Raw genomic sequence first — 16,547 nt, forward strand, 5'->3', positions numbered from 1 at the left:
AACTACAGAAACAAGGATCACATACGCACTTGCACACACTCATTCTCACCCACACACTCTCTCTGTCACACCCAAACTCGCACCCACACTCATTCTCTCACACACACACACACTTGCACATTCACTCTCTCTCTCACTCACACACAGTCACTCTCACATACACTCTCTCAAACATACACACTCCCAGGAAAGCCTTCCTAGTGCTCGTTTCATTTCTGACAGAAGCGGGCCTTTTCTACTAGTAAAAGTATAATAGTTGTGATTTTAGAGCCAGATAGAGAAGAATTAATATTTTCACTTACTTCTGGGCTAAGGACAGCAGTGCTATCGCTGGGTACATCCTCTTCATATCCTTTGTTATGAAAACTTTCTATTTCATGTCCAGTGCTTCCCTCACTTGGGCACTTATTGTATGAGTATCTTGGACTATTGCTGCCATGAGAAAATTCACATTACTTTCTTCAATTTCAGAGGGTGTAGAGGATAGATGTAGCGAACCACTATCATCTTGATATGGTGGAGGCTGCAATTCATCTAGTGGAGGTGTCCTTCTCATTCTTTGAATGCAGTTTGCTGCAAATGAACCATACAATAATTCTGATCATTCTTGCTCATAATTTCACTGTCAAAAGTCTACACCACAAAAGGACTTTTTAGTTCTACCAATTCATTTTTAAGCTGAATTCAAGACTGTGCAATATTTAAAATAAAATATACTACATATACTTTGAGGGGATAATTTTACTACAGGATGCCTATGTGAGAAGTCCAGAAAGGCACCTATTTAAGTCTATTGTGTAATGGCACATAGACCTCTGTGTGCTTTTATAAATAGGCTCCCAGTTCCAGCCCAATAACACATAAATGCCGACATACAAATTTACACCTGCTCCAAAGGTGTATATTTGAATATATACATCATAACTCCACCTCTTTCCCACCTAAACCATGCTCCCAGAAATGTCTACATGCAAACTGCATAAAAGAAGTTGCATACTTTCTGTATATGTACATTTACACACATATGCAGTCCCATAATTTTATAAAAGCCCTTTCTATGTGACAAATAGGCAAGTCTATAAGTGGGCACCTCCATTTAGGTACCCCAAGGCCATTAGGAGCCTATTCTTCAATTGAACCTGGGCGCCCAGGTTCCATTATGGACTACAAGCATAACTCGATGTAGTCATACCTAACATTTAGGCTCTGCAGTCACATCAGCCATAGAGGTGGCGTAAGCGCAAGCACTTCCAGTATACTGTAAAAATTACCCATGCAAGTGGTAGCTCCGCTTATGTCCTACCAATGTTCCGCCCTGTGTTCACCTTCTTGCAAATATGCACTATGCAAGTAAGGCAGATATTTGCAGAATAGTGCTTAGGTACCCTCTTGGTACTTATGTGGATATGTGCACACATATGTGGGTAAGTGCTAGTAATCTAGACATTTACATGCATAGGGCCGGATTCTATATAAAGAGCGGCAAGTAGAGCATGTTAAATTGTGCATGTGGCCAATTTATCTGCGCTACTCAATTAAGTAACTAGCCAATCAGTGATAACTGGTCGATAACCAATTATCATCACTAATTGGAAATAGTTGGAATTTACGCGTGCTTCTTTTCACGCATACTCTAAAGAGAGGCGCACATAAATTCCAACATGTGTAGCTGAAAAGGGGGTGTGGCCGTGGGAGGAATGTGGACATGTCAGGGGCATTACTCGAATTTACACTCACTGTTATAGAATTTGGGGGAATATGCCTACATTTACGTGCGGGTATTTATACCAAGTTTTCAGTGGTGTAAATGGCTGCACCTAAATGTAGGTGCATTCCCCAGGTCTATGTGCTATTCTATACAACTCGCCTAACTTTAGGCATGTTATATAGAATAGCACTAGGCGCAATAATAGACACGTCTAGATTTCAGACACTATTTACAGAATCTGGCCCCATACTGTGCAAGTAAATGCAGATGCCTAGATTAAAGAATTGACCTTTCTATGTGGAAAAGCTTTAATAAATTGTAACAAGCAGTTCAAGGTGAAACCAAATAATTTTTATAACAGTTCCATTAACCTGGTGGCTGAAAGGATTGCTACAAACCTGGAACAAAGATGGAGGCCTGTATGTTAGCATAAGTATTGGTCTTCCTGTGTTCTATCATTATCACTGTCTTTTTGCAGTTTTGTGAATCTCTGCTCTTCTTCCCACCCTTGCACCTCAGTTTCATAGGGCTCCTTTTACAAAGAGGATCTACCGATTATCAACATGCTGAATGTGAAGAAGCCCATTCAATTCCTGTGGGCTTCTTCCCATTCAGCGAATGATAATCAGTAGAGCCACTTTGAAAATTAGTCCATAATGATTTATAAACACATTTTAGAATACCTACTGCTAATCACTGTTCCCTCTAAACTGATCAGGAATCCTCAATCTACAGACCAGCCCGTGAGGGATGCTGTTTCACTATCACATTTTCAATAGTGTGGGACATGCAAGCTCTGCAGGACTCCAGGGAACCTGCCTCTCCTAGCAATTGAAACACAAAATATTGAAGCACCACCCCCTACTGGTAGCAATGGGTTTCTGCCAGATACTTGTGACCTGCCTCGGCCACTGTTTGGAAAACAGGATACTGGGCTAGATGGACCTTTGGACTGACCCAGTATGGCTACTCTTATGTTCTTGTGTAATGCAGTTGGAGGACTCCCATTCGGCTTAGAGGAAACAGTGGTGGAGGAGGTGGTGGTGGTGGTGGTGTGTGCATAGATATATATTTATTTGGTCAACACCTTGGGTTTCCTATGACCAGAATCTTGTCTTGAACAAATATTTATTTATAAAATCATATACAAATGCCTCTCCAAGGAAGTGATAATCAGAATGGTTTATAATAAAATCAAATACAAATAGTAACAATAAAAACAACTAATATCTGATACCTAATGCCACTGGAGAAAAAAAACACCCAGGTGCTCCCAGTGGCTACCAATCTAAACATCAATCCAACTCAAATTTACTACAGTACACTGAAACACCTGAAAACAAAACAGCTTTTTAGATTCCCTCCAAAACACATGACATGAATTCAGTATGAATTTCAAATGGAAGGCTATTCTACAGCATAGAGGCAGCAATGAAGAAAGTTCTAGCCCTCCAACAGGCTTTCCTAACAAGTGCCAATGCTGGAAATCTTCTGTAGATGCCTCTGACTAGAACACAAATATCTTGTCAAGATATAGCATTGTATCTTATTTTTCTGACATACTGGGCAGTTCAAATGTAAAACCTTAAATGCTAGCAACTAGAATCTTGAACTGTGCCCTCAACCTTAGGGAGACCATGCAGATGAGGCAACAAAAGCACTCATTTTCCATGGCTCATTACCAGCAGTGTTCTGGATTGCTTAAAGACTCATAAGTTTCCAGAGCACTGAACAAAGAGCTTACAGATCTAAAATCAATCTCAATTGTTTCACTAAACAAAATAGTGCACTCTTTGGGAGTAATTCTATAAAGTATACGCTAACATTCACGTGTCAGCTATGCACATGTGCACATATGTTCATAAATGCCAAGAATGTACCTATGTGCTATTCTGTAAATAGATGCATATCTTAAATAGCATGTATTTTACAGGCAAGCGTACACATAGGCAGAGTCTGGGTAGGACTCACACTTACGTGTATAACTTATAGACTACTGTAATTTATGCGGACATCTCTGGCATTTAGGCATGAGCACTTGTCAGCTCTAAAGCTGGTATAACTCTTCACATCCAACCAAATGCGCAAATATACCCCGACTAGAGGGCCACTAGAGGGCGTGGTTGGTAATAGGCCGCCCTTTAAGAAGGCACTTCCCCAAGAGGAGTTGAGAAGGGGAAGGGACCTCCAAGAAGAAAGAAGTAATGACACCAGAGAGAGAGAGATGGATGAAGTCAGGCTGCAAACCCCGGGGCCCGATCCCTAGAAGAAAGGATCCATAAGGAACCTAGATTCCAGGAGAAAAGGGAAGGGTATAGGAGAGATGGCTCCTCATGTGAAGGGAACACAGGGCCAGTTGAACTCAGAATAATATCTGGACTAACAGCCGGGGATGGAGAACAGGATTGTAAAGTTGAGGTGAAGTAAAAAGTCCTGTCCAAGGGGTGAAGGCTGTTCTTAACTGAGAACCAGGTCTCTCGGAAGAGGGCTCAGTTAAGAAAGTTAGATGAACTGCTTGTTGAAAGAAGAATAAACCCTACAGAGTGGGGAGTGCACTCCAGTTGAAAAAATGTTTGAATACTGATTGGATAATTTACATATCCTGTAAAGCCTGCTTGTCAAGTGGCATTTCCCAGACAGAGCACCAGGCGGTGCAAGGAGGTTAACAGAGCTATGACCTGTTACCAGGAGAAACTTCAGAGGAGGATTTTGGACAGAATGACAGATGTTATGAAGAAGTCACCCTGAAGGTACGGAGGACCCCTATCCCTAAGACTGAAGGTATGAGCAATCATAATTGAGAGCCGTCTCTGATTCCTCTCAGAGGTGAAGTTTTCTGGAAGGTTCTGGGGAATGTTCTGATTGAGGCCTAAAGCTCTGACTAAGGACCAGGATACCCTAAGTAAGAAAAAATCTCCTTCCAAGTTTGTTTAATGTACTTTCCTACTGACTGTGTGGGTGGAAAGTTCTTGCTCTAGAATAACTCCTACTGGAAAGAAGGAGTATTATAAGTGTGCCCCCTGCTGAAAAGGGAGAACATTACACAGTGTTCTGAAATCTATGAAAGCCCATCTGTTGCAAGTGAAGGACCTTTCTCCGAGCAAAATAATTCTTTAATTAATGACAATATAGTCAATTATTTTCAAAATGAAAGGTCAATGGACTACAGGTTGATAGTTAGACGCCTGAAAGTGCCAAGTACCAGGTCTCAATAACAACATCCATCTTTTTGAACAAATACGTCTCTTCTGAAATTGGAGTTGGTTGTCCATATTTTGGCCCTTACCTAGTCCATGCCCCCTTGCCATATGCAGTTTTAGACATTCATATATGTCCTGGCTTTACAAAATCAGGATTTGGACATCTATCTAATATGGATGTCTAAATGGCGGTTTTCAGACAGCCTATAGGGGTATTCCCTTTATCTAATCTTTTATACACCTGAGGCCTGGATAGGCATGAACCATCTTTTGTTAACAATACCATCATGGATTCTGCATGACTTCCTGGAAGCACTGTACTAGGGTCGTAATCTAAGCAGCAAAACGTTGTGATCACCATTACGTACAAGTGTTCAGACTAGAAAGGCAATATGGTCTTTATCTGCTGTCATTCTCTATGTTTCTTTGCAAATTATGCACATGATTTCAAGTAGCTGAAAATCAACTTACTCACATATGGTTGATTTAAGAGCATTAACTTCATTTTTGCTTGTGGATAGCAAACCTATAAACTAAGCATTTTCTCCAAAGACACAAACAAGGCCCCATAAGTCATGTGAAGTGCCATTTTGCAAAAAGTCAGAACATGGGAAAGGGCCAGGACATGCCTATTTTCCCAGTATTTTACAATAGGCTCTACCAAAGCACAACCTTTTGTAAAATGCTTATAAGGATGCCAGTACATACAGGTGTATTTACCAGCATATATAATGGGTGCATCGATTTTGCAAAAATATACGTTGAAAAAGAGTAGGAACACTTAGGAGCTTAAACATATATGTACCAGTACTTATACATGGAACAACTTCCATGTGTAGATGCTGGCACTTATGCATATAGTTACCCAATTTTACAAAACTCTACATATATGTGGTGGCAATTACTTAGGAAAGCTGCACAAAGTATGTTTTTTAAATTATGAGTCAAAATAAAAACACAGGAGACTAAGGAAAACAAAAAACTATTCCTGTTCCCTTTGTTAAAACCCTGGCTACAACAAGCCTCGCTGCTGGCGCAAAAGCCAATAAGCAAATGTTGGCCCATCCAAAGCACATCACCTTGAAACGTCAATGAGCCAACTATCTACATGTGTAAATATTGGCTTTCTGAAATCACTAACATGTGTAGCCTATCTACATGTATAAATGCTTCTAAAATGACTTTCATAATACACTGCCCCCTTAAGTCATTGAAAATATATGCTAGAATGTCTTAAATATACACAAACAAATGCTTTAACCCTCTGGTTATTCTAACAAAATGCTTTCAAACATGAACGATAAAAACTAGACATGCCTGTACTTCTATTTTTCCTGAAACCAAATTCTCTACTGCTGAATCTTTTACAGTAATTTCACCACAATTTAGAAAAGGGAAAGTGCAATAGAGTATAGGCTTGCATCCTTTTTGTCTTTACTGAGTAAACAAATTGTCTGTGACTTACATTTATTACTTTGATGAAGTCCATTACATGTCCCTAAGGAAAAATCTAGGAGCTGCATGACAAAAAAGATGCACTTAACGTAGGAAAAGTAAATGTGAAGATAACGAGTGTTTCTGTTAACCAACTAAAATGATTCCTAAATATCAGAAAAGCAGAAACAGTGAAGCAGAGTTTTTACCATAGGGAAGAGGCAGGTGCTTTAAGTACCTGTTACAAAATAGTCTCTTACAAGATTGCCCACCGAATATGCGAGCAAACTTACATGTGTACAGCCTGTATGTGTATAATTTGAACCACTGTTTGGTTTTCCTGAGAGTAGGGTTGAGGAAGGGTTTGCATTTAGCACATACTTTTGAAGATTCAAATATATATGTTTATTTTAACCCAGAAAAATTGGGTGACCCAAAGAGTAGGTATATTAGTGCATAGTTATCCTAAGCTAACTTTCAAAGTGGAACTAATATCTAGCAAAGTCCACACAGAAAATAATAACAAGGATTAAAACAGGTACATCTCATCAGACGAATCTAATCATTTTCTTTAACTGGGTGACCAGAGAGCTGGATGTGAAGTGCAGATTGATTTTAGCAAGGCTTTGACATACTTACACGTGGAGGGGCACTTTCGACCGGGGACGCCCATCTCTAAGGGCGCCCATCTCCGAGGACAGTGCCACGAAGGGGCGGGGCCGACCGTATTATCGAATGAGATGGGCGTCCATCTTTCGTTTCGATAATACGGTTAGGGGTGCCCAAATCTCAACATTTAGGTCAACATTAAAGATGGTCGACCTAAATGCTAAGATCGCCGGATTTAGAGATGGGTGCCCTCGGTTTTCGCCGATAATGGAAACCAATGGCACCCATCTCAAAAACGAACAAATCCAAGGCATTTGATCATGGGAGGGGCCAGGATTCGTAGTGCACTGGTCCCCCTCACATGCCAGGGCACCAACCAGGCACCCTAGGGGGCACTACAGTGGACTTCGCAAATTGGTCCCAGGTGCATAGCTCCCTTACCTTGGGTGCTGAGCCCCCCCCCCCCCAAAACCCACTACCCACAACTATACACCACTACCATATCCCTAAGGGGTGAAGGGGGGCACCTAGATGTGGGTACAGTGGGTTTCGGGTGGGTTTTGAAGGGCTCCCATTTTCCACCACAAGTGTAACAGGTGGGGGGGGGGGGGTGGGCCTGGGTCCGCCTGCCTGAAGTCCACTGCACCCACTAAAACTGCTCCAGGGACCTGTATACTGCTGCGATGGACCTGAGTATGACATTTGAAGCTGGCATAGAGGCTGGCAAAAAAAGTTTTGAAAGTTGTTTTTTTGAGGGTGGGAGGGGGTTAGTGACCACTGGGGGAGTCAGGGGAGGTGATCCCCGATTCCCTCCGGTGGTCATCTGGTCAGTTCGGGCACTTTTTTGGGACTTGGACCTGAAAAAAAGGGACCAAATAAAGTGGACCAAATTCTCGCCAGGGATGCCCCTCTTTTTTCCATTATTGGCCGAGGGCGCCCATCTCTTAAGCACGCCCTGGCTCACCCCGTCCCGCCTTCGCTACCCTTTCGACACGCCCCCGGGAACTTTGCCCGTCCCGGCGACAGAAAGTAGTTGGGGACGCCCCAAATCGGCTTTCGATTATACTGATTTGGCCGGTTTCAGGAGATCGCCGGCCATCTCCCGATTTGTGTCGGAAGATGGCCGGCGATCTCCTTCGACAATAAGCTGGATAGGCAACTAATAAATACTTACGTTTTTGTTACATTTGATATACCTGCCTTTCAAAAAAGATGTCAAAGGCAGTTCACAACATAAAAGTGCCAATATTGAGCAAACTACTACTACTACTACTTAACATTTCTAGAGCGCTACTAGGGTTACGCAGCGCTGTACAATTTAACAAAGAGAGACAGTCCCTGCTCAAAGAGCTTACAATCTAATAGACAAGTGAACGGTCGGTCCGATAGGGGCAGTCAAATTGGGGCAGTCTGGATTCACTGAACGGTAAGGGTTAGGTGCCAAACATAGCATTGAAGAGGTGGGCTTTAAGCAAAGACTTGAAGACGGGCAGGGAGGGGGCTTGGCGTAAGGGCTCAGGAAGGCTGTTCCAAGCATAGGGTGAGGCGAGGCAGAATGAGCGGAGCCTGGAGTTGGCGGTGGTGGAGAAGGGTACTGAGAGGAGGGATTTATCCTGTGAACGGAGGTTACAGGCGGGAACGTAAGGGAAGATGAGGGTAGAAAGATAGTGAGGGGCAGCAGACTGAGTGCATTTGTAGGTAAGAAGGAGAAGCTTGAATTGAATGCGGTTTCTGATCGGAAGCCAGTGAAGTGACCTGAGGAGAGGGGTGATATGAGTATATCGGTTCTGGCGGAATATGAGACGTACAGCAGAGTTCTGAACAGATTGAAGGGGGGATAGATGGCTAAGTGGGAGGCCGGTGAGGAGTAAGTTGCAGTAGTCCAGGCGAGAGGTAATGAGAGCGTGGACGAGAGTTCGGGTGGTGTGTTCAGAGAGAAAAGGGCGAATTTTGCTGATGTTAAAGAGGAAGAAGCGACAGGTCTTGGCTATCTGCTGGATATGCGCAGAGAAGGAGAGAGAGGAGTCAAAGATGACTCCGAGGTTGCGGGCAGATGAGACGGGGAGGATGAGGGTGTTATCAACTGAGATAGAAAGTGGAGGAAGAGGAGAAGTGGGTTTTGGTGGAAAGACGATAAGCTCTGATCAGGGAGCATTCACTTGTGTTGAGTTTTGCACTCCCAATCACTTTTTTCTTGTTGTGAACCATAAGAGCCAACTTTCAAAGGAAGCAAAAGAAAAGACAGAAAAATTTAGACAGAAAAATGCAGAAAAAGATAAGACAATTAGAAAAAAAAAACACTTAACCCTCCTTGTAGTCAAAAGCTGCTTACACCCAGCCCAAAAACCAATGCAAAGAGATCCAAATTTTGTAAACAATGATTCTTTTAGAATAGAAAATTCCACAACTATAGTGCTAGGAAGAAGAAAGCTGAGCACCTAGCTGAATCAAGATAAGCCCGGGATACTGATGCTATTGCAAGCTAATTTTCCATTTGGGAGCAAAGGGAACCTAAAGGAACATAAGAAATAAGAAGCACAGAAAGTAGGATTCTCCAGTGCAGAAGGCTTTATGGGCAAGAATCAAATTTAAAACTGAATTTGGTAAGAAATGGGTAAATAATAACTCTTTATGAGAAGGGGTGCAATATGGTCATAATGATTAAGTATTAGACAAACCTTTCACCACAGTGTGAAGACTATGATCTGCTGTTTTGATTTCAGCATAGCCAATATTGCAATAATCCAACTGAGAAACAGTAAGTGGTATATCAGAGAAAGTACAGCTGGGGGGGTCCAAAAGAAAATCTGCTGTAAGGCAAAAACTAGATAACTGAAGACCAGAATAACCCTTTAGTGCCTAAAGGACTCAGCCACTGTCAGAGGAGAGTATTACTGGTATGGGCCCAAAAGTGATCGGCTGGATGAGAAATTGGTTGAGTAAGAAGTGGCAAAGGGTATTGTTAAAAGGACTTCACCCTCAAAGAAAGGGCTGTTACTGGTAGTGTGACACATAAATCAGTCCGTGGTCTGGTTCTTTTCAAGATAAGTGATATTGGAGAAGGGATCTATCAGATGATATCAAAATCTGCAGTAGGGTAAGAACCCTTGAAGGCATAGAAGATATGAGAAGGGATCCAGCAAAACTAGAATGGTCTAGAGCAGGTTTGTCTAACCTTCTTCTATCAGGGGCCACATATTATACTTTGTAACATTTGGAGGGCCAAAACATACACTGTTGTATTTTGCCACATTTTGTCAAATAGTGGCAAAATACAATGGTGCTCTTTCCCCTTCCCACCCTTCAACCAGTCTCTCTCTCTCTATCATGTACCTCCCAGCCTTCACTCAGTGGCCCTCTCTCTCTCATGTCCTCCCCCCACCCTCAAGTCTTCACCCAATCTCTTTACTCTCGCCTAGCTTCAGCTTCAAAATAAACAGTGAGATTCCTGCTTCCCTGCTGCAATTCAGCTCTCTGCAAGCTTGAGCAGGACCAGGTAATGATCATATTTGATGATCATAAGGTGGCTAAACAAGTAGATAAAGCAATGAGAAAAGCCAAAAGGGCACTTGGGTGTATTAGAAGAGGAGTGGTCAGCAGGAAAAAAGAGGTGATAGTGCCTTTATATAAGTCTCTAGTGAGAACTCAGTAGTAGTACTGTATGCAATTTTAGAGATTTCACATTCAAAAAGATATAAACAGGATGGAGTGAGTCCAGAGGATGAATACTAAAATAGTTGACCATCTTCATCATAAAGCATGTGGAGACAGACTTAAAGATCTAAACATGTATAATCTGGGGGAATGGAAAGAAAGGGGAGATAAGATAGAGTCATTTAAAAACCTCAAAGGTTTAAATACAAAGGAGGCACTGGAATGATGGGTCATAAAAGGAGGGTTAATGGAGGCAGAAATGGGAATAACCTAAGGATTATTTACTTTTTACAGAAAGGGTAATGCATATGTGGAACAGCCTTCCGGTAGAAGTGGTGAAGTCAATGACAGTATCAGAATCCAAGAAAGCATGAGCAAATGCTGAGGATTTCTGAGAGAGAAGGGGATGTGGAGATTGGGCCAGTGGCATAGCAAGGAGGGCTGCCACCTGGGGCGGTTCGTTGTTGCACCTCCCCCGGGTGTAGAACGATGATACCCCCCCCCTCAGCACATCAACACCCCCCCCCCCACCCAATGCCTACCCTCCTCAGCTCCCTCCAACCAGCTGAGCACCCTACCTTTAAAGAAATTTCGGAAGCCGTGGAGAGGCGAGGCACAGCGCCTCGCGCCTGCAAGTAAAAGAAGCGAGGATCGTCATCGGGCCTTCCCTCATGCTGTCTGTCCCGCCCTTGCGGAAATAGGAAGTTGCGTCAGCGGAGGGCGGGACAGACAGCATGAGGGAAGGCCCGATGACAATCCACGCTTCTTTTACTTGCAGGCGCAAGGCGCTGTGTCTTGCCTCTCCACGGCTTCTGAAATTTCTTTAAAGGTAGGGTGCTCAGCTGGTTGGGGGGAGCTGAGGAGGGTAGGCACTGGGTCGGGGGGAGTGTCATCGTGCTGCACCCGGGGGGGGAGCTGGCAGGGAGCACCCCCCCCCCCAAGCTGACATCCGGGGCGGACCGCCCCTCCTGCCCCCCCCCCCTTGCTACGCCACTGGATTGGGCTGCTGGTTTGGATGGACAGATTGGGTAAGGACTTTTTCTACTGTTATTTTCTATATTTCTATTAAAGTTTTCTTAGAAATAAGAAATACAGTATAATAAGGCTTAGAATAATAATTTGGAGTTCAAGAGGGCAGCAAGGTTATTGAATGTAGGCAAGCTTATGGGAGATAGAGTGGACATTCAATGGGCACATGAAAAAGGGAGAGAAGGAAGGAAGGACAAGAACAGAATAAGGAAAGTTTGGGGTTTGATCTGAACAAGTGGATGAGAGTTGCCTTGCAGGGTCAGGATTGGCATTGATATCCACAGCTCAGAGGAGGAAAAGGAGCAAGAGAGTATGGAGAAGAGTAGGGGAGGCATGACAACAAAGACAAGGATGAGATGAACTCAAAGAGAATGGAGATGGCTGAATGATAAGAAGAAGACACTGAATCTCAAGAGCAGAGGAGAGGGTAAAAGACAAAACAGCTTCTGAGATGATGAAAGTAACAAATGGGCAGTGTGATCTTATAGTATGTAATAGTTTGAGATATCGGATAAGTTTGGGGATTTAGCATCAGAAACAGAAAGTGTAGTGGATCCATGAGAGAAAGGGAAAATACAAACCTGTATAGATATGGCATGCACCTTCTAGCAAGCAGCTAGATGAACTGCGGGGGTAGCAGGAGCTGGTGCAGAAAGAGTAAAAGTGAATTGATTTTTCACTCTTTCAAAAAGTAAAAAGACCAGGGGACAAGCAATGAAATTACATGGAAATACTTTTAAAACAAATAGGATGAAATATTTTTTTCACTCAAAGATAGTTAAGCTCTGGAACTCGTCGGAGGATGTGGTAACAGCGGTTAGCTTATCTAGGTTTAAAAAAAGGTTTGGACAAGTTCCTGGAGGAAAGGTTCACAGTCTGTTATTGAGATGGGCATGGGGGAAGCCACTGTTTGCCCCGGAACTGGTAGCATGGAATGGTACTACTAAATGAGTTTCTGCCAGTACTTATGACCTGGATTGGCCACTGTTGGAATGATGATCTATAGTGCTACTAGATGTATGCAGCACTGCAACATTACATTATATGTACTTTCTCTGTCCCAGTGGGTTCACAATCTATGGCTTTTTTTTTTATTTTTGAACCTGGGGCAATGGAGGGTTAGGTGACTTCCCCAGGATCTCAGCTCAGTGCACTAACCATTAGGCTACGCCTCCACTTCCACCTGAATGCATATCTATGCTTGAAAATGCACAATTAATATGCAGAGTAAGGTCATGAAAAACATTCTAATGATTGGATGTTTGACTGAACATGAGAGAGTTATTAAATCATAACTAGGGTGATTTTCAGTCTGTCAGCTCTTGAAAAGATGTGTGCACTTTTATACCCACATATATAAGCGACTTTTCAAATCTGCTTAAAGGTGCACAGGTATAGCATACCCATGTATACTGCCTCTCCTATTTCAGTAGGCAGGTTATGGAGTTAGATAAACTATGCCCATATAATTTGAAAATGCAATTATACACATCTTTTTATTTCCCCGATCTAAACACTCTCTAGGGAAAACCTCTTTTTAATCTGGATAAAAGAAAGAGTGCTGTAAAAGAACATGCATACTTTATCTGCTGTGTGGGGTGCAATTTTCACCTCAGGAGATCTAGCTAAGTAATTCCTTACTTACCCAGCAAGATCACTTTGATAATTCTTCTCCCTGTATTCCTGAATATATGTGCATTTGTGGCAAATAGATTGATAACATTTTGCATCATTCATACTATTTACTATTTTGAAGTCACTGCTTACTCGAGTGCTTCATAAATACTAAAAAGTAGTTCTAACCTAGATACAAAAAAAGAAGTTAAGACCCAGTATTCAACCCGCAATGGTCAGTGTTTTTTAAAATGATGGCTCCTAACAACGGTGGAGCCCATTTTGGGATACCATGAGCCCAATAGCAAGAAGTTACCTGCTAAATATCTGACTGAGCTGACGGCTATAACCAAAATAGAAGGACAATTTATACTGCAGAGGGGTAAGGTAGGGGGGAAGGGAAGGTAGAAGCGCTGCTAAGAAGAAAGGGAGGGGTAGAGGTAACTATTAGAGAAACTGTTTGAAACTAAATAATTTGTAGTGAATGCAAGAGTTAGGTGAATTAGTTATTGTTGTTACCGAGAACCATATCATCAAGATGTACCATAATTGCTATAATTAGAAGTGGCGGGGGGAAGGGGGGGGAATTGTGATGGTCTGTTTAATATGTTTATCTGGAGTGACTTGTTCCAAATGACCATAAGCTGAGATTGTTGACTGCTCAATATGTTGTACCATCAATAAAAATCATTGAAACATAAAATGATGGCTCATGTGTTGAAAAAAAAATCCAGATATTCAGTAGCAGTATCTGGACAGTGGCTGCTGCTGAGTATCTGGAATCCGAGGTGAGCTGGCGGCTTTTCTGTTGTTCTTAATGTAATCCCCCATTAGGTTGGGATTACTAGGAGAGTAAGTCCCTGTAGAGTCACCAAGGGGAGTGACTGGGAGGTCCCTGGGTGGGAAGAAGCTTTGAAATAAAAGAGATAGTGCCCTGGAACTGAAGAGTGTCAGGGTGAGGGGGAGAGTGGAAGGAGAAAAAGAGAAGTGTTTGCCCTTTAGAAGGGTCTTTGGTTGCCTGATGGTCCCCTGCCACTGACCTGGAGGGGAAAAAGGGGAATCCCAAATAAGAGAGGTGTAACCACTGGTTGTAAAAAGGAGGTGGCTCAGCAAAGCAGCAACTATGAAGGAGGAGAACTACGGGTGGGCAGAGGAGAGACCCAGCCCGGGAGCATGGGATCGGAGCCAGGGAGTGCCCATCCCAAGACCAGAGTAGGACTGAAGTGAAGATCACCCAAGGAGGGAGGTCAAGCCAAAGGGGGTCTGGACCTGGAAAATGAGAGGAGCACAGCCATTGGGACTATTCTCTAGGATAGGCATGGACAGGAGTTTGTACAAAGTGTAAATAATCATGCTGAAAAGACTCTGCACATAAATATAAGGAAGGAGAAAACAGGAATTTTACTGGGGAATAGCATAAGGATTGTGGCTTTAAAAGACTTGCCTTAAATGTTGGAGAGTCGATCATAGTTGATGTTCCTGAGTTTTTCAAAACTTGTAGAATAAATAGTTTGAATTTACATAAACTGCTGTCTTCAGAGTGGTTTTTGAACTTGAGAGAATACAAAGGTTTTCCAAGCCTATGTAACCTAATAGCCAGATTCATCATCCCATAGTGTCATTTGGATTTGTTTTTGAGTTTCCTGGCAGGGGTGGGGGAGAGGGTGATTCACCCACTATTGCTTCTTTCCTCAGGTGAAGGCACTGAGCGCCAAGAGTAAAGGATCCAAAGGGGACTACTTTTGGGAGGCTCCAGCCAGGTCAATTCTGAATCCAGAAGCACCCATGCAAAGAGGCATTACAGTTTAATATTACAAATAATTACCCAGGTAGCAGCACTGAATATCACCTCCAGCTCTGCCAAGCTCCACCCACAGCTCATCCCAGCCAGGGCCAGCCTTAAGAAGGGGCGACAGGGGCAGCCACACAGAGCCTAAGGGCCCCATGCTTAATCGAGTCAGCTTTGCAACTGGCAACTGACCACCAGGTTAAAGCTTCTTTTCCATTTTCCTCTCCATCTCCTTCTCTCTCCTTCCCCCTTGGTAATCGTGTTCCTCAGCACTGCCGCTCTATACTGCGCTATTTGTACCACTTGCATCGACCTCAGCCTCGCAGAATAAAGATCAGTAGGGATTTTGTTGTCACTGTTTTCCCCACATATATCTAAAAATATATAGAACACCTGCACAACTGTCCCAAGCGAATAGTTTGGTAGGACAAACTTCAAACTTTGGGGGAAAAAATTATTTTTATAAGAGGTTCCTGCTTTTCAAGGCCAGTAAATGTACAGCACGATGGATGGATTGGTGAAATTTATTTCTGCTTGGTTTGCTTTGATTTTAATGTTATAAATCCCTGACACTTCATTGGAAATCTGAAGTCCAGGTAGGAGGAGGGTAGAGACACCAAATTGGTCCACACAGGTCCTCAGCCCTACCCAGATAGTGCCAGGGTGCTAAGAGGAAAAATTCAGCAGCACTATCCAGTCAGTGCTACTGAATATCCTTTTCACTGGCCCTTATCAAGGTAAGAGTCTCGTCTACACAGATAAGAGAATTTCAATATCATCTCCTAAGAATTTTATATCAATGTTAATTATCTGCAATTAATAATAAGTACCTTGAGTGTCTTAACACTCAGTGAAATGTGCATATACTAACAGCAGACTTGTGTCGCTATCATGAAAGCTGCGGTGAAGTTCAATAAGTAGAAAAACATGAAACCATGGTACAAAGGTAACATAATGGTGGAATCTGCTTAGCATTCACAGTTGCAGCAGAATTAGTTTCTATAGCAACAAGGAAGACATAAGGTAGTGAGCAGCAATACAATGAGGGAGGATTGTATTTCTGTTTAGCCACATAATTCAGCCAAATATCTGTATCTATAAAGATATAGACGCATACATCTATATAGATATAGATATGGGCCCCCTTTTTAATGCATTGTTTTACTTTTATCTCCTAACCTCTGTCCTTTCCCATTACAATCAAGCTTAAAATTGCTTTTAACCCTCTGTGAAAACAATGCTGCATTAATGCATTAATTAACAAGCCTTAGATTTTTAACCCTGGGCTGCATTTCATATGAAACCATCACTCTTGCATTAAACTTTCTTGACAACTCAGTTTTGCAGTACTCAATAAGCTATGCATTTGTGAAACACAAAAAGAAAGCACAGTTACCCCTGGGGGAATTCTTTGCAATAAAATTTAAAATTCTGCACACTTAGTTTGAAAATTCTGCAGACAGTATTTTAAAATTCAGCATATTTGTCATTATTGTGCAGAATTCCCAAC

General features: G+C 42.5%; 1 protein-coding gene across 1 annotated transcript in view; it reads right to left on the reverse strand.

The window, feature by feature from the left end:
• The window catches only part of SYT14 (synaptotagmin 14), a 166,383-nt gene that overhangs the window by 100,206 nt on the left and 49,630 nt on the right, over positions 1-16,547 (reverse strand). The window contains 2 exon segments of the mRNA XM_030196104.1: positions 303-454; positions 457-573. Of these exon segments, the coding sequence (XP_030051964.1) occupies positions 303-454; positions 457-573 (269 nt within the window).

Source organism: Microcaecilia unicolor, chromosome 3, assembly GCF_901765095.1.
Source record: "Microcaecilia unicolor chromosome 3, aMicUni1.1, whole genome shotgun sequence".
NCBI classification, from domain to species: Eukaryota; Metazoa; Chordata; class Amphibia; order Gymnophiona; family Siphonopidae; genus Microcaecilia; species Microcaecilia unicolor.